Source organism: Rhea americana, unplaced genomic scaffold (assembly GCF_003343005.1).
Source record: "Rhea americana isolate MKP2758 unplaced genomic scaffold, rheAme1 scaffold_0, whole genome shotgun sequence".
Lineage (NCBI taxonomy): Eukaryota > Metazoa > Chordata > Aves > Rheiformes > Rheidae > Rhea > Rhea americana.
In genome coordinates this window covers 11,460,761-11,479,181 of record NW_028185037.1, presented here as the reverse complement: position 1 = coordinate 11,479,181, position 18,421 = coordinate 11,460,761, and the positions used below count along the sequence as shown (strand labels likewise).

General features: G+C 38.8%; 1 protein-coding gene across 1 annotated transcript in view; it reads right to left on the bottom strand.

The window, feature by feature from the left end:
• The window catches only part of DEPTOR (DEP domain containing MTOR interacting protein), a 76,480-nt gene that overhangs the window by 41,909 nt on the left and 16,150 nt on the right, over window positions 1-18,421 (bottom strand). Inside the window, exons 2-3 of the mRNA XM_085313306.1 lie at window positions 7,431-7,609; window positions 5,226-5,349 (exon numbers count right to left, since the gene is read on the bottom strand). Coding sequence (XP_085169432.1) covers window positions 5,226-5,349; window positions 7,431-7,609 — 303 coding nt within the window. The remainder of the gene's footprint in view (window positions 1-5,225; window positions 5,350-7,430; window positions 7,610-18,421) is intronic.

Genomic DNA, 18,421 nt, shown 5'->3' with positions numbered 1-18,421 from the left:
TTCAGAGCTGAGTAAGAAAGGAGAAAGTTAAAATTAGTTGAAGTCAAGGATGAGGCCAAAAGCAAGAATATGTGCCACTGGGGACAAGATATTGACTCCAGAAGTCTTGCTAAGTCTTTATACTTTTTTGTATTTTTATTTGCATGTGTGTGCATGCAAGACTTCGCTTGTCATCACACACTAACCTCATGTAATATAGAGAGAGCTCTGAAGGACCATCTTTAAATGTGTCTTGTTTACCAGGCTTTTCGCCTCCCAGAAAAAAATGCAAATCCAAAGCTCATGACACCATCTGCTGCATGGTTATCCAGAACCAGTTACCCAGACTCAGCAGGCACCACATCAAAAATCCTTAGGCTTGTRTTAATTGTTCTTTGATAAGTCTATAATTAGTTGACCAGCTCATTGAAGTGGCAGATAGAAAGCTCCTCTTGAAAGAGATGTTAATCATTTGATTTTTACAGAGACACAGAAGAAATATGGAAAAATATCAAGTGGAAAAACACTCAGCTTGATATTTCACACCCTTCTGCATATGCCCAGAATAGAATTGCAAAGAGTTTGGACTTGCGAATAAACAGACATGACAAACTGACAATTTAACAAACCTAGATACAGGAATCTATAGACTTACATTGCTAATGGAAGTAAATCAGTGTAACTCCACTGCTGTCAACAAAACCATACCAATTTATATCAGCCAAAAAAMTGGCCTTTCATCTGCCAAAACTGGAAACTCTAACTCTTCCATTTTCTTCTCTTTTCAAAAAATATTAGGTCATTCATAACAAAACATATTCTTTGCTAAAATGTGTTGTCCTGCCTTAATAGAATGTATTTAGCCAAATGCTGAAATTCAAATTCTTTTCAAAAGAAAGTGTTTACCTTGTTTAATCTAAATAACTGCACCAGATGATAAACTTGAATTAACCACTGACAAGGTAAAGTGAAAGGGATTCAAAAAATGCAGACTCAAAATTATCTGAATAATTTCCTGAAATTAAAACCATAAATCCACACATCTTTCAGTGAGAAATTTGGCTGAAAATCTCAGTTGCAATCCATGTCATGAGTAGACTTTTAGCTCCTACATCTGCTTGCACCAGAAGCACAACAGTTCTGTATGCCTGACCAAAACCTAGTGAGGATTGCAAACATAGTCAAAAGAGCATGTCATGCACAAATTGAATTTTTACAAAACCCAGGAAAGGTCTGCCTTAGACTCATTTAAGATTGGCAGTGAGGGTTTTGCTGAACAGGAAATATGCTTATCTTACACTCATTCTTGGTCAGCCCTGTATGGCATGAAAACTGATACTATCCCTGGCTCTAATAAACCATTCAAGAATTTTTATGAGACTTAAAGCTGTAAGAAAGCCGCTAGCTTTCATCTCTAGTTATAAACATGAAACTCAAAGCATGTTCATAGAATGGATTACCAAAGTCTGCATTTATTTGCAGGGAACCAGAGCTGATTTATGATTTTCAGTGCAAATGAAGCGAGAATACAGTCAGAAACCAATCCTAAATCTTCCAATCACACAAGTGTGTCCACCGAAGTCATTCACAATATTCAAARCAGGTGGAGGACATAATGCCACAGAGAAGAACGCAGAGCACAAAGAGTTCTASGGCCATGTAGAAGGGAAACAGGGGAAGGAAGCTCCTCAGCTTAGGGACAGACCTGATGTTCCAGTGTCCCAGGGAAAAGCACAGAGCACTTGCCTTGAACAGCTAGCTGAATGCAGGGAACTTCTCACCCTCCTGCCCAGTGCTTTCCTCTGTGCATTCAGCAATCTCTTGATCCTCCGAACTCACTTTGCTCATAAATAATCCATTTAGGGTAAAAATCTTCACAGAATGATGTCTGATAACATGTCCCCAATTTCTGGCAAGTACAAACTATATTGGATTCTGAATGTAACAGTACTCCAACTCAAATGTGACAGGCGAAGAAGAGCAGAAAATAGTATGATAGGCATCTCAGACTAGCAAAGCCTCATGAAGATCAGCAAGAACTAAAAAGTTTTGACAAAGATTTACAAACATACGCTGGATTCAGATAAATTTTCTTTGGCAAGTTTCCATCTCTCTTGGAGATGAGACCTACAAGTCTTTTGATAAACAAACTGAATATACTCGTAAGTGACTTCATATCTCTGCATGAATACTATAGACAGCAATCAGTGTCCTAATATTCTTTTCTCCAGCTGTTGCCATTTAATTGCTATTTTAATTATGCTGAATTAATATTTTATTTCTCAACATCATAAGCAAGATACAGCAGATATATTACACATATACATTTCATCATAGAACTTCTGTGCTAGGCTGACTTTCAGTACTTGGTTTTGAATTTAAAATGTATCCAATGAAATTTTGAGAATGCTGCTGCTARGCATGCATGAACAAGAGTCATAATGAAATCAGAATGCTCTACAGACTGGATTTGCTACAATAAGCAGGGCGAAACTCAAGTAGCCCTGGTATGCATTCTTATCTCTCAAGAATATAAAATATTTCCAATGAGCCATGGAGAATTTTTACTAGCTTTGACTATCATAGGTTGCTTTTGAAACACCATGCCTTTGTAATCTACACTATATTTAGCATTCAGGCCTGGGTTTGAAAATCTCTGAACTCTTTAGATATGTTGGGCAGGAGCATCCACCTTATGAGGACGAGATTATATCCAGATAAAGGTGTTCCTTTAGGCATTAGCTTCTTTCCTCAGGTGGGAATGATCTATACTGTTATAAACATTTTTCTACTCATCTACCTAAGACAAACTGGACTCTAGAGGCTGGTTTGGGGATGTTTCTCTACTTTGAAACACTAGGATAGAAGCAGATACCCTGACACAACAGTGTTTTTCCTACTGTGGCTCCTTCCAGGCATAGGACTGTCATCAGCCACACCAATAAAAAATGATTTTGCTCACATAAGCTACAAATAGACAGAAAGGCCTGCAGCTGTAGACACGTCAATTGACTGTTCACAGCACAGGCTAGGCCTGCAGGTACTAGGTGTTGATGGAGTCTGAAGGAGCAAACGTTTTGCTCAGTAAGGCACACGGGATTTTTGCAATTGGAGATTCAGTTGCTGTTCCCCAGTGAATCCAGTGAAGGACCTTTTCTGTAAGGGTATTTTCCTGTGTTCTAACCAATTTAGTTTTACTGTAAATACTCACAGCCACTGAGTCTCTGAGGAGAAAATTTCCTCACTGAGGTAATTTTACCTGATGGGTGGAACAAAAGGAGTGGCATTTACAATTATTGTTTTATATTTCAGTTTAATTGCTCTTTCATCAAATTGTCCTTCATATTCTTCCAATCTTGAAAACAGTATCTATCACCAGCTTTTAAACATGGGATTGGCCTGATACTGTGACAAAATTTCACTAAAAAATACACAGTCTGCACAGATCTTTCCACTGATCTCTTGGTCTTTGTACAAGTAGGAACTTTACACATCACACAAGAGTATGAAAGCACTTTGCAAACTTACTTACACTACTAACAAAGGGTGCTTCTGTTTGCCACTGTCCAGAAGACTGGATGGATGCAAGAGAATGGCATCTTGACTACGAACATAGCAGGAAGACTCTAAGGTTAATGAGATGTAATGTGACAATAACATTTAGAGAAAGCAACTGGGGCCTCAATTTTCCACTCTTTTTGCCTCCTCAGGAAAGACTCATTTAATCTATAGAACCAGGAAGTACAAAGTTCATTTGGATCACAAACCATTCAGCTTAGAAAGCAGTGTATCACTACGGATTTCTGCTATAGGCAAAAAATAGCACTTTGTGAATCTCAGTGATGAACCTTTGTCATTGCACCAGATGTCCTATATTTCAGAGGTCATCCGTCCTTCAGTCCTGCCACTCTTCATACACCAACATTTCATAAGGATTCCTTACCATATATTCTTTTATTTTGGTCTCCCACTGACCCAAAACATCAAACCTAAACTACATGTACACTGCCGGCCACAGCGGAAGCAGCTCCACACTTCGAGGACAGGGCTGCACTCTGCGGAAAGCAGGCAGCAACATGAAGAGACGGCGAGTGTTTCAGAGGTGCTTCCAGCTACACCCCCAGTCACTTGGCAGGAAAGTCAACTTTSAACAGTGGATTTGGCAGTTTTCCCCAGCCCTGCCAGTCTTCCATATCTGCCCTCTTGCGTGGGTGAAGCAGAATGGACCAGCATTGCTCTGGGAATCTGGAAAACCCTGGGACAGCTGAGCAATAGGGGGTCTTTYGAGGTAGGGTCATGCTATAGTTTTAGCCTTCTGTTTAACATCTTTCTCTGTGCAATTATTAATTTTTGCTTTATTCTAAGAGAGAAACAAAATTAATCCAGTCATGTGATACCATATCTCTCATGGCTGCTGTAGACTTTCTGCTCTAACAGCATGAGCATGTGCTACATTAAGTCTAGAATAATACTTCAAGCTCTTTGGTAAATAATATATCACACCTGTTGTGTATATATGCCAACATTCTCTGCTTCATTCTATGTTCACTCTGCCTGAAAGTACCACGTCACAATCCCTACATCCTGAACGAAAATGTCATTAGTTATAGATTTGACAGTATCGTTGAACTGCCTAGTTTTTTGACAGAAATAATCCAGTGGGATATTCAGTATCTCAGCATAATCATCTATTTCAAATCTTAATTAGATGTTCTTGGCTGTTCTGTTTTTCCAGCTACTTTTAACATAATCTTTCCGATGCAGAAACTCTGCAGAATGGAGCAGTGAAGATTAGCTTCACTTAATATTTAAATCGTATCTGCTGGTGAAGCCATAGATACGGCATCTCAACAGACATGTAACCACTTGTTCAGTACATTCTGATATACTAAACTTTTAAGTCTTGTGATTACAATTTTACATGGAAAATCATCCATTAATAATTATTTTTATTGGTAGAGAGCAAGGGCTTAAATACACATTAGGATCTAACAYAGGATGGATACACAAGACAGAACAGAAGAAAATGCAATTTCATTTTGAAGAAAATGCTACAAGTGAACATTGTGGAACAGAGAAAGGAAAATAGGAAAGAGAAAGAAGGGTGAGAAAATAAGTTATGTGATTACACAGAGCCATTACTACATGATTTGGAAGTCTCTGACTACTCAAAAAAAGATTATCAACTATCATTTGCCTCCKATGGTACCATTATCAACACATTATGGATAAAACATGCAACATACTTCTCATAGAGTCTCTGTCCTCTCATGAACACCTTCGCCTCATTATCCAGTGGAAATGTCCCATCATCCTTTCTAAAGCGGTAAAAGAGTTTGGCATCCTTGAATTCTTTATGCTCATCACAAACTGAAATATAAAATAAAAAAGTATCATAGTGATGTTAAAGAGCTGAGAATACATCTACCAGGTATCGCTGGTGAACTTCACGCAGTGTATTTGGAGTCTAACCCCCAAATTTCTTGGCCTATGATTGTACTGTGTTCTAACAGAGGATGAAAGCTGGAAGATAACTTTTAGATAGATAACAGTRTTTCTTTTTGAGGGAGACAGGTATTCACTCTTTCAGTAAGCACTGCAATAAGCATAAATACCAGAAGTCCATCCATTTGTTATATGCTTGGAAATCATTTTGATGAAAACAGGTAGCTGGTTTGTTTAAAGATGAGTAGGATGCTCAGTAATTTAAGGAATGACTAACTTCTTAATGTTACTCACATCAGTTAAGCAATGCTGTAGGAAACCTAAGACTTGTTGCAGAAACAGTTAAAAGCAAAGTCTTCTACCCCATAAATTGTCCCAACTGCTCTGCCATGCCAGCTAGTAAATGGAAGGTACAGCAGGAGTATACTGAGAAATGCTAAATAAGGATTTATAAGAGCAGCTGATGGAGGATTCCTGTAAATGTCAGAACAGAGCAACAGCAAGGGCATATATTAAGGGAGATGACATCCCACCCAAACCACTCTTAGCAGAGCTGTCAGCCGACATGCATGGGCTCACCTTCTGTGCCATGGGCATTCGTGTGGAACGGGAACTGGTACTACTGTCACTTGTCACTGGAGGTGAAAGGATGCTCTGAGCACCTTGCAGAACCTGACTGAACCTATCTGAATTTGCCCTAAGTCAAAGTATACCTGACAAAGAATTTTATTACTTTTGAGTGCAATACAGGAAAATTCTCAAAACCACCAGGTCTATATGTTTACATATATATATATATATACACATACATACATATACATAAAATTTTTATGGAAATGACAGCATGCAATAGGATTCTAAGGTGGAAACGACTGAAGGTTGTTAAAGTTTTAAACAGGCATTCAGCAATAAAACATCTATTGCTCAATTAAATTAAGTCACTCAGGAATTCATGCAACTCCTCAGTGACATTTTCTCAATAGAGGATTAAGCAGTCAGATTTGAATACCCTATAATTASTTTATTCTTTAACTATCTACCGTGATTCCCAGTTTCCATAACAACCCAGAATTTTAATTTAATAGCCAAGCAGAAGCTGTAGAAGTGGCACTTATTCAGTATGTGCATTTTCTTCCTTTAATTAAGGCATTGTTAATGTATTGCTGATAGCACCAGTATTGATGCAGATACAATGACCTCTGTATAAAGTCAACATCCATCAGTTAGCAAAATTACTCTATTTTCTATTAAAAAATAAACATAGCTAAATYTTTWTATATATATATAATCAGTAATACCACGTGCTTGAAATAAAGGGCTTGGATCTTCTTTGCTTCTGTGCTTTCACGCCTTTTTGTGCACCAAAAGGCAACTAAATGCTATCACTGATTTGGCAGTCTGCTTTTGATAAGTGCAAATTGTTATTCAGGAAGCTGAATGGAATAAGACCGAAACAGACAGTAAATTTAGGATAAAATTAATCAGGGTACAGTTTGACAACTAACTTTCTTGCAGCTGTACCAGCACAAATGTTTGTGCAGCTGGTGTGAGGGATGGAGCCGGAGATCTAACCCATGTTAGAAAAATGACGTTTTTTTGCCGGCTTATTTTTCAGATATATTTTTCAGCTAGAAGGGAAGGAGGGGGCTGCATGCTGGGGTAAAGGAGGGTGACTGCAGCGAGGGGGACCCTGCTGCAGTGGGGGACAGGGCCAACAGCCGCTACCTGCAGACACAAGGCAGCAACATGGTCTCCTGCAGCTTCACCTCCCCGCACAGATCTGGGGAACGTAGTTTGGAACCTCCAGGCTCCATTTTATACCTCTCTGTGTTCCTCAGGACATGGGGGACCTTGTGGACCAGCACAGTGCAAAGGATATGCTCCCGCTGGCACTGGCAAGGGATCTGACCTGTCCTATACGTGACCAAAGAACAGCTCCCTGGCTGTTTCACTGCAGTCAATAAAATTCAGCTTGGAACAGTTGTAGCAGCTGATATTGTACTTACCATGATGGATAATGCTGTGATCCAATAATTTCTGCACAAGTTTAATTGCTGTCTCGCGGTCAGAGGCCTCTTTATGGTCAATCAGCCAATCAATCAGCTCTTTGGCAACAAAGCAGTTGGGGTATGTCTTGAGGTGGTGCCTTCGGTCTTTAATGACCTTTTCTTCATGCAGTCTGAGCCTGTGGGTCAAATCACCTTATGAATATCCTTTGCAAAGGATCTGTGTAAGTAGCAAGATGGGAAAAAGTTTGGCAAACTTTCTCAGGCCTAGTTCACGAGAAGGGCTTTGCAGCTTTTGAATGCAAGAGAAAAAGTTTCTTTCAGACATGCAGTGGTAGGGTCCGACTGCCAAACAATCCACATGAGCAATTTGTTATAATTTTAAACCCAGTACATGGAAAAACTGGTTTTCTCTCCAGTGGAAAAGTCTAAAAAATGAAGAACAGCTCAAGATTCAAAACACATTAAACTGTTTCCTGTATGTCAATTAAACTGTCAATAATTTGGAATTAATTTTCCCACATTACCACAAATACGTTCCATGTTGCTCTTTTATTTTACAGTATTATCACCATAGATTCTTTTGAACTTCATCCACTTTTTTAGCTGTACCTTCTTCATTGGTTGGGTAACTGCATTTTGTCTCCAGTTGCACAGCTAGCAGAGCATTTATGATTTAAAAKTCAGTCGCAAAGCTGTTTCAACACAATGCAATCTGGCACACAAAAGTAGCCTCCTATTCTAAATGAACGGAAGCTGATTTCTCACTCTGGGAACTGTGTGTAAATGCTATCTGTTTGCTGGTCATGAAGAAATTTTATTATCAGATCTATCTGCAAAACGTCACCCATAATCTTAAAAGCAAGTTAGGTAGCTGGTTTTGAGACATCTGTCTCAGAGTGCAAAATCCTGTTTGGAGAATCACTTTGCTAGTGAGTAAAAAGTTCTGGGGTTCCTCATCTTTATTTTTAGCCATTTTTCTAAACCAATATCACGTGTAACAACCAGTTTATCAATAAACCAATGGATAGAAATTTTTTAAAGTTTTCTGCATTCTTGTTTATTACTTTTTCATTTTAATCAGCAATCTTAGTAATTCTTTTTTAACATGTCTTGTGTATACGATGCTTATGAAGAAAGCACGGAAGCCGCAGCTCCTGGGCTCCTATATCACAAACAGAAATGTTGCCATTATTTCCAAGTGCCCACCATCTGACCTTGTAAATATTCTCACTAACTTCAGAGTTGTTCTGAATAATGTTATAATAATTCGACGGAGGTACAATTATCTCTGTTTTCTAAAAAGGAAGTTGCTGCAGGAGAGTATTAACATGAATTTCAAAAAGCACAGAGTAGGAGGCCAGCCATGACACCAACTTTCCTCTCAATGTGATTCCAGTATGAAATAATTATTTTGCTTTGGAATCAAAAAAAAGGGAAAATATTTGGCCAAAAATTTAAAGATAATATTATTTGGACATTAGGCAAGGCTTAAGTAGGCCTCTGCCTAATAATATCTATAGATAGGAACAGAGCAATGTTTCTGTTTTGCAGTTCTTTGCCTTGAACTACACTGGAACGCCCAGTCTGTGATATGAATTCAAAGCCAGATTTGCAAACATCATGAAAAATGAATTCTTTTATATTAAAAACACGGATAAATCAGCTTAGTATTCTGGAAAGGAGTACTGGTAAATATCCCATGCATTGTGAAATTCTCTGAGCTAAAATGTCTTTGCTTAAAACATATTTTCCAGATGTTCTCTAACAGCTGTTGTTACACTTAGAAAGAAAGGCCTACACAGTTTTAATTATAGAAATGCAATTAGGAGTATTTTTCACTGAGTTTTACATTTAAAATATATTTCAGGTTCTATTAATGTTCATCAAGTCTCATGTGGCACAATACTCTGTACGAACAAAAAATATGGAAAAACATATAATATGTCTGCAAAAGATTCAATCCATCTTTGAGACACTGGTGAAAGTGTGAATGAATAGAGCTAATCTGACAAAAAATCTGACCAAAAGGGGAACCGTGTTCCATCAAATTCTTTGTACAATCCATGTGTTAAAGTGAGCCAAGACTAGCTTGGTATCTCATAACTGAGCAAATAGCCAAGAGTACCAGAACTGAGGATTTATGCCTTAAATTCTGACTGAAGGTTTTTCTACAGTGGATGGACTTACACAGAATGGACTTACACAGAATCACAGAATGGTTGAGGTTGGAAGGGACCTCTGGAGATCATCTAGTCCAACCCCCCTGCTCAAGCACGGTCACCTAGAGCACATTGGACAGGATCGYGTCCAGGTGGGTTTTGAGTATCTCCAGAGAAGAAGACTCTACAAGCGTTTTCCTTTTAGTTCTTTTAGTTCTTTCTCATGTCAGAAGATATGAGATCCCACTATAACCTTTTTCCTCACTCAGAGCTTTTGTAGGGACTCTCTCCAATATCTTTTTGTCTATATTCCTAAGACCAGCAGAAATTTCATTACCTTAATTATCTCCTCCCACTTGCTAAATTGTGTCCAAATTTGCTAAGATGTTACAAAATCATTAAGCCAAACAGAGCATGATCATGTAAGCCTCAAAAAACTAGGCTGAAAATCAAATCTATCCATAGTTTCCAAATGGAAGTGGGAATTTATTCTGCCATGTATAGCAAAACAACCATGGATACCATGGAATCATTTCCAGCTAACTAACTGACTCAGAACAAAGAAGAGAAAGGGAATTCAGGTTTTCTCTCAGGTAGTGTACACTGCTCTGTCTAAGTCAGGGCTCCTTCACCTCTTTGAACCTGCTAAAAGAGAAACTGTATGGAAGAAAAGTAGTTCAATAAACTCAAATAACATCTAGTGTAAACTACAAAAAACCCTCAGATAAAGTCACTGAGCTTATATTTCTGTATATAAATCAAGTCTGGGCAGGAATTCAAAAAATGTATCAGTGTTCAGCCATATTTATCAGGCTGTATCCTCAAATCAAATGGAGATGAAAAGGGAAAAATGTAATAGCAAATGCTATCACACACACTGGAACCAAGAATCAAGTGAACTGGTAAATTCTTTTACCTCTTGGCATTTAGAAACAGACCTCTCACCAAAGACCTTGATGGCTTTTCTTTAAGCAGTGTTAATCATATTTTGGCAGCTAGTGTGTATTATGACTGGAAAAGACATAATTTGACATCAATCATACTTCTCCAGCTATAAGAAGTTTTTTTCAAGAGCTACTTAGGAAAATAAGTTCACTGACAAAATCTGACCAGTCTGAGAGGAGACGGGATGGAAGRGAGAAGGTGAAGGAAGAGGAAAGGAGAGGAAAGCTTGATTGAACAAGCCTTTAAAAAGTCATCCTGGTTTCTACAACTTTAAAAGCTTAACTCCAAAAAACAGTGTTGTGCACACCAGTATATTATCACTCATATATAATTCCATACGTTACTCAAGATTACAGGATAGATTTTGCACTGGGAGCCACAGTCTCCCCTACCTGGAGAAAACAACATGAGAGCTAAAGCATTTGAGTGATTTCCTGGCACAGGCATGTGTGACCCTCTAATATTTACAAATTGATATCCATGGCTCACATTCCTGCTTACAGCAAATAAAGGCAGTCTGTATTTGCATGCATGCATGCTGGAACAGTTTTCTTGGGGGCTTGTCTAAACAGGAGTTGTTCCTAATTAACAACATGTACAAACTCTTTCTCCAAATAAAAGTGCACGGACATGGCACTATGCGCTCCAGAACAATGCGCTCCTATTTCACAGTAAATTGTGTTCAGAGTTCATCAGGAACAACACTATTTGTAGAGAAGCTGTTAGGTGTTTTCTATACCAACTGTCAGAAAAGCTATGATAAAGGAAAAATAAAAAAACTTTTGCTTAAGAAACCAAGTTAGGCACTAACTCAAGAAGAAAGAGCTCTCTCAGCTACTTAACGCTTACTTTATGTTTTCTGTTAATGGAAATTATATATCTAGAAGTTTCTTGCACCTTTCTTTGAATCAGCTGGTAAGGATTTTGCAAAGGCAGCAGCTGCACAGGAGTCTAAATTTTCTTCTAAAGCATATAAAAGGCAAATATRCCAGATGAAGACAATAATGATGTCATTAACTGGACCACGGTCCAAATATGTCACCTGGTTACTTCTTTCTATTAAGTCTAGTAGTTTGTTTTTGACGAACACATAACTTGCCAAATGCCATCCAGTCCATCTAAGCATCAAAAYACAAAAGAAAGACTTCTTTTCTTTGTAAATTTCTGAAAATTTTATCTGTCATTCAGTAGTACATCCCATACTGTCCCTAAATTTATCCTAGCAAAGCTCAGAAAAAATGTGGAGGGAACAGTTTGGTTCTGACACTTGATAGACAATATAGTATGCAGACTCACATATTGCGCTCACACTCATTTGCTTCCCTTAAACAGTCAGATCCCTTCCTGAAGCAATCTTACATGCACACACACAGAATATATCATTAGGGAAGTGCTTTTTTTATTATTTTTAAAYGAGAAAAGAAAACTTCAGTGAAGAGAGAATTTAAGGTGGCCCTGGCCACCTTCCTTCAGCTCGCAAGTGATCCTGCCATTTCACATCTGGGAATATTTAACCCTTACATGGGCTCTGGGACATTCCCACTTACAGATGGGACAACGCTGACATGCTCAGATTCCTGCCTATCTGCAGGATCAGGATCTGAATAGAGGGCCTGGGAGAAAAATCTGAAGATGCACTTAGGGCAGGACAGCGCATGTTACTCATCATTTAACTTCTAAAATTTTATGACCTTAAGGTAAACTCTGAACAAAGCTACACTCGAGCCTTTAAAAGTTAATAGTGAAATGCCGAGGCAGAAACCATCTGCAATGTTTTCTGCCATCTTCATATTCATTCACACATTTCACATACTTGGAATTTCTGTCAGGGAAGGATTTACTTACATCCAAATAAAGCAAGTCACAATCCTCCTTTGTCACAGGGATATATGGACTAAAAACATGTATATTGCCCAAACAGCAGGAACTACTGGAAAGATAAGAACAATTTACGGTGGCTAAAGAGCACAATATTTTCATATTTATTCTCAAATTACAACTAAGGTGTTCCACTRGTAGGTAGAATTACCCCTTTCCAATTAAAAACCAGAAGGGAGAAAAGGCTTGTGCCTTCCTAGAAGTCACAAAGTTTGGTTGATAGAATATATACCAAGGAGTATATAAATAGCAGCATCTGATCTGTCTACAGCACAGTAGGTGCTTAGTAAAGCTGGCATTTTTAAAAGTGTCTTAGTGACTTAGAAGCGTAAGTCCCACTGATATTTAAAATTCACAGCTCAGCTGCAGACATAATACAATAAAAAATACGGGARTATATGTTGGTGTTTTGGTGTACATAAACATACAGGAGAATGCAGAACTACATGAGATACCTAAGTATAATAAATTGCTTCAAATTAAACTTCTGCCTTTTCATTGTCAGCAAAAAAAAAATGTCAGTGATGATATAAACTTTGTACAGAGAAGCGATCACGAAGGTACTATGCATATGCAATGTGCACTGCTGGGACAAGCATTTCCAGAGAGGCTTGCCAACCCTCGACCGAAATGTCAGCAGCTAGTGGTTGCCTGTTCCTCTTTCTATTTATGCTTCAGCTTCAGCTCTGCCGTCATTTAGTTCTTCTTATTCACGGGAGCTAAAACACTCTGTAAAACATGGGGTCATACTGCAAAAAAAGGATGAAGATATCTCTGTGCTGGTGTATGTGGCAGAGAAGGAATTCTACCAGCTGGATGAGGGTTACAGAGGGTGTCTTCAAACTGTTCCATCCCTGCGTCTCGTCCTCACACGGATTTCTGGGTTTTGCCTGTAACCACGTAGCCAATATAAGAGGAAGGTGCCAAAAGGAGTCAGCTAGAGATYGCACATAACCAGTGTACTGGCACACAAAGGACGCAGACAACTGTGAGCCCAAAGCTTTCAAAGAAGCTACAATGCACCAAGGCTACTGTGTCTTGAAATRAAACACTGTGACTGCCTCCTTTATTAAGTTCTTATCTACATCTTATCTGTAAGTTCAGAAGGTAACAAGGTCAGTGATTGTGCAATTGAGCATGCAGAGGGACTTCCCTGAATGCCTTACCAAYGTTGGTGGGGTAAAAGCAAGCCCTGGGAGCAGATATGTACAGGGCCTAGCATGCAATTAGAGACAAATTAAGTCCAAGATCCAGACCTGCAGCTTCCATTGGGATCACTCCAGGCTGCTCGAGGAACTAGATTGCTGTGTTTGTACCAATCTGCCATGAAACCAGAGACCAATTACAACACTGAGGTTTGGATTTTTAAACCCAAAGGTGTGCAGTCTGAGCCTGTATTCAGTCTTCATCTAAAACACTTCATCATAATAGTGTCAATCTGTTAAAGCAATGAACATAAATAGGGTCTTTAGATGACTTTGATATCAAGTTTGGGAATATTTTAGGCAGGCCTTTTTCTAGAGTTTGACCCCATTGGGGAGGTACGGTATACACTGGACTTCTGCTGACTTCCCTCCACTTTTCTCTTTCCACTGTGATATACACCTGAGCAGCATATCATAACAGTATCACCAAATCAAAGTAGTACTTGTTCACCTCTCTTCTCAGAGAAGCAGGAACACTCAATATCTTGTAGGACTGCAATTCTTAACTATACTTTCTCCTCATGTCCACCTAGCTGTGAAAAGCTGTGAAAGCTGATAATCTCTCTGCTGGTCAAGTCATTTCACTTTCATTTTACTTTTCATCTAAACACGTACAAACATGAATGAATACTTCTAACTGCCTGCACACTTTAACCTTCACCACTTAGGTCTCACTGGAAAGCATAAGAACTGTAGAACTAGGTTTTACAAAGCAGAAAATATAAAATGAAGGCAAGYGATTGTTTTACCTGCCCGCAGTCATAAGGAAAGTGGAAGTCTGCCTGTTCAGTTCTAGTCATTTGGTTTCTGTGCTGAAGCAATGAGAACTAGAAAACCCACAGTTTCCTCCCCTATAAGCAAGTCACATATAATTGTGTTTCTCACTCATATATGGACAAGCTGGGATGCATGCAAGCTTGGAATGAACGCATTCATGTCAAGGTCTATGTCATATTACTATGTGCATCCTAAAAAGGTTTCCTTTTCATTGAAGAACAWGCTGTCTTTGCTCATGTCCATCATTTAGAATTAATTATTTTTCTGCAACTCCATTGCAAAGATATTCTTCTGCTTACCAGATCARTGAATCACAGAATCACAGAGTAGCTGAAGTTGGCAGGCACCTCTGCAAATTGTCTAGTCCAACCCTGCTGTTCAAGCAGGGTCTGCTAGAACACTCAGGACCACRTCCAGTCAGGTTTTGAGCATCTCCAAGGATGGAGCCTCCACAACCTCTTTGGGTAACCTGTACCATTGTATGGCCATCCTTGGAGTAAAAAAGTTGTTTCTTATGTTTTTGTTTAAATGGCATTTCCTGTATTTCAGAATACATTGGGACTGATGTCCTCTGTGGAAGGAAGAACACACCATCATAAATCTAAATGAAAGACTTCTATCATAACCAAGGAGAAAACCACTGTAACTTCAAAGTGCAGATCAGAAAACATAGAACAAATGTTGTTACAGACACCACTTGGCTGGATTAACATAGTAGTCAAAAACCTGTCAGCTCTCATGGACTTATGCCAAAAAATCAGTCTCAATAAAGGAAGTATTTTATACATAGGAAACTGAGGAAGGGGCAGTGTTAGGGAGGCCTGTGAAAAAGCAGTGTGATTTGTGTAAGGGCACATGGAAAGGAGAGGTGAATGTTCCTTTGAAATGCCAAATTGGGTAAATACAGGTTAAATAGAACAAGTTCTACCACCACAGCTGTTACTGTTGTCGCTGCCACCCAAAAAGCTGGAGAGACAGCATGAGAAAGAGGGAAGGGGCTGCCTGGCTACAGGTCTGCCTCTGTGGAGGCACCTAGTGTCCCAAAGGGTTGAGGAGCACATAGYGCAATGGGCTGATGTCCCTTACAACCTAGCCACCACAGGCTCAAAAGAAAGCTGTGTGCGTCCTTGCTCCACTCTTGAGCTGTGTGTAGCAAAATAACCTTACTATATATTGGTACTGGTTCATGCTTTCTACCTCCTATGGCTGCCAGCATTGCAATCTACAGGTTATTGCACTGACAGAAGACATGATTCAGGGGAGTACTTTCTACTGTCTTGCAGAGGTCTGCTAAAATCCAGTGGCTGAACACTTAACTAGTGGATCCAATCAAATTGGAACTGATGCAAATTTTTAAACACTTAAAGTGAAGATCCTTTGGATTGGATTACCTAGCAATGGTTAAACTGTAACTGGATGATCTCTGCATGTTTGCAAAAACAGAAATGAAAGAAAAGGTAAGACTATAAAATGCAAGATCATGTGCTAACAACAAAAAGCTCTGCTGTAAACTTAGAGGATGAAAGCAACAGAGAGTAAGAAATAACTGAATATGCAGTAGCTGGACTTTCACTGACTATAAGCCATTAATGTCTGGAGACCACACAAAAACGAAAGGCAACCTTTGGTTGTTTCCAGTAATGATAGGGAATGATTCTTGCCATTGTCTATGACACTGGCAAGACCTCATGTCATGGTGTTCATGCCATCCTCATCCATGAAAGATAAGGACAAACTCAGAGAGACAAAGTGAAGAAGTGCTACACCAGTATGAGAAATGACAAGCCAGTCTCTTGAGCAGAGAGGAAAAGATACTGGCTAGTCTAGCCCGATGAAAACAGAAAGCAAGAGGAACATAACTGTTGTTTCAGGTGAGTAAACAGCAGAGGGCAAGAAAAGCTATTTAAGTGATGGTAGTTTGAGGAATTCTAAGCTAAAAATCAGACAAAGTTCTGGAGTAAAAGTTTGAAATTGTTAGTTGAGGTAAGAACTTACCTAGCATTTAGATAAGTGTGGTAAATGCATTAAAGGAGCTGTGTGATATAGCTTCTGCAGGAGAACTGTTCCAGTCCCATGTTTTATAATTACATGAGTTACAATGATTTCTGTGAACAACCCTGGGAGAACTACAAGGAGTAAAGATTATCAATCTGGCTTTTAAATGCACTACRTCAGGACTCATTGTCTTCCTAAAGTCCTGTTTTGTGTCAACTGAAAAAAAAAAAGAGAGAGAGARAGCTYGCAGTGTTGCCTATATTAAGTCATTTGCTGTTTTTATTAAGGCTTTCAGTGAACGTGGTTATACAGATATACAAAGTGAAGCCATCTAAGAAAGGATTCACTAAAAGTTCTATTAGTTTCCACACGAGACAAAGGTACATGCATCAGAGGGGTTTCTCTTACACATTAGAAAGGACATACGGTTTCTGTTAATGGATTAATAAATGCAATTAACCTTGTACTGCATTAATTTCTAAATGTGCAATTTGATGTGTGTATGCAGGAGGTTCTAAAAGTGTTTTAGTATTARAAAAATATATCTGTAAGATAGAACGGAGTCAGGCTCCATTGACACCAAACATTTAAGGTAACTACAAAGTCAAATGCTGCTAACGTACTATACAATCTTAATTCCATTGTTAATGTTGAAATGATGCGAATGCAATGATGTTAATCAATGGATTAAGGTAACCTATATACATGGAACAAATATTATGGGGTATATAATCATATATAAATCACAAAAATGTGTTTTCTTGGTTTTAAGGTATAAACAGGTCACATTTGAGAGTTTTGTTCTAGAGTGCATTTCTTCCACCTAAGTCTGACATGTGCCTTCTTCACATGCCTGCCAAAACACAGAAGCTGTAAGCATGACAAGGAAGGTCCTATTTGTGAGACTGCTTCCTTCCTTCYGCAATAGAGTATCACTTGCTTTTAATTTTTACTGTGCAAGTTCACACTATTCCTTACAATAACGTGCCTGATTGGAGGGACAGGTACTTCCCTGGCCTGTCATTTTCTTCCAGTCAACACGAGAACACCACTGGTATATTCTCCTTCAGTACTGGAATAACTGAGTGAAATCCTATATCCTTTGTGATACACAAGAGCATTGAAAAATAGCTGGGGTTCTGCTCTGAAACCCCCCATCTAGTCCCTATCTACGCTAGCAGCGCATGCRGAGGCCAAAGCACAGGTTTGCATCCTTGCTAAATCATAGCATAGACATCAGGAGGGACTGTAAGGGCAGAGGATCACTCTGCAAGCTCCACGACCCAACACTGCATTTCACCTTTGGGTGAAGTCTCTGCACGTCTGCACTTCAGCTGGGTTTCCTGCCTCCACTCATCCAGGCCAGGCCCAAGTCGCTGGTTTGTATGAATCTTCCAGCCCCTCATCTGAGAGCTCATTTTATAGAGTGATATATGATTTTTTAAATGTTATTTATTCAAATAAAATAAAGTATGTAATTACTAAAAAACATAAATCAAAATGAGACAGAAGCCAAAACAGACTATAGCCCTTTCAGTTCCCTGAAGTTGTCATGTTTGCTTAAGAAAAATGTTGCTTTGACCATACTATATAAGCCAGTATGACCTTCACAGTCAGCTGGAGGCCACAAATTCCAATTCCAATTCCAATTAATATTCTRTTAAATTATGTATGTTTTTCTTAAAGAGGGACCTGTAAATCCAATAAGGTTTCATTTCAARTGCCAGATGAAAAAGAAGAAATAGATCACCATCTACAGAGAAAATGAGTATCTTGGAAAGTTACTGATTGTCCCAAACTACATTAAATGATTTCCAAATGCATCTATGCTAAATGGGAACAGAGATTTTACTCAACATTTCTATGATTCTATGATTACTGTATTCATCTTTTAAACTCAGAAATGATTGCTCTCTGCCACAGATGCTTTAAAGACAAAGCACCATCCTATCTGCTTTAAATCCATCTTTATGTAAGCCATACAAACAAGGGCAAGTGCAGAGTCCTGCATCTAGGGAAAAATAACCCT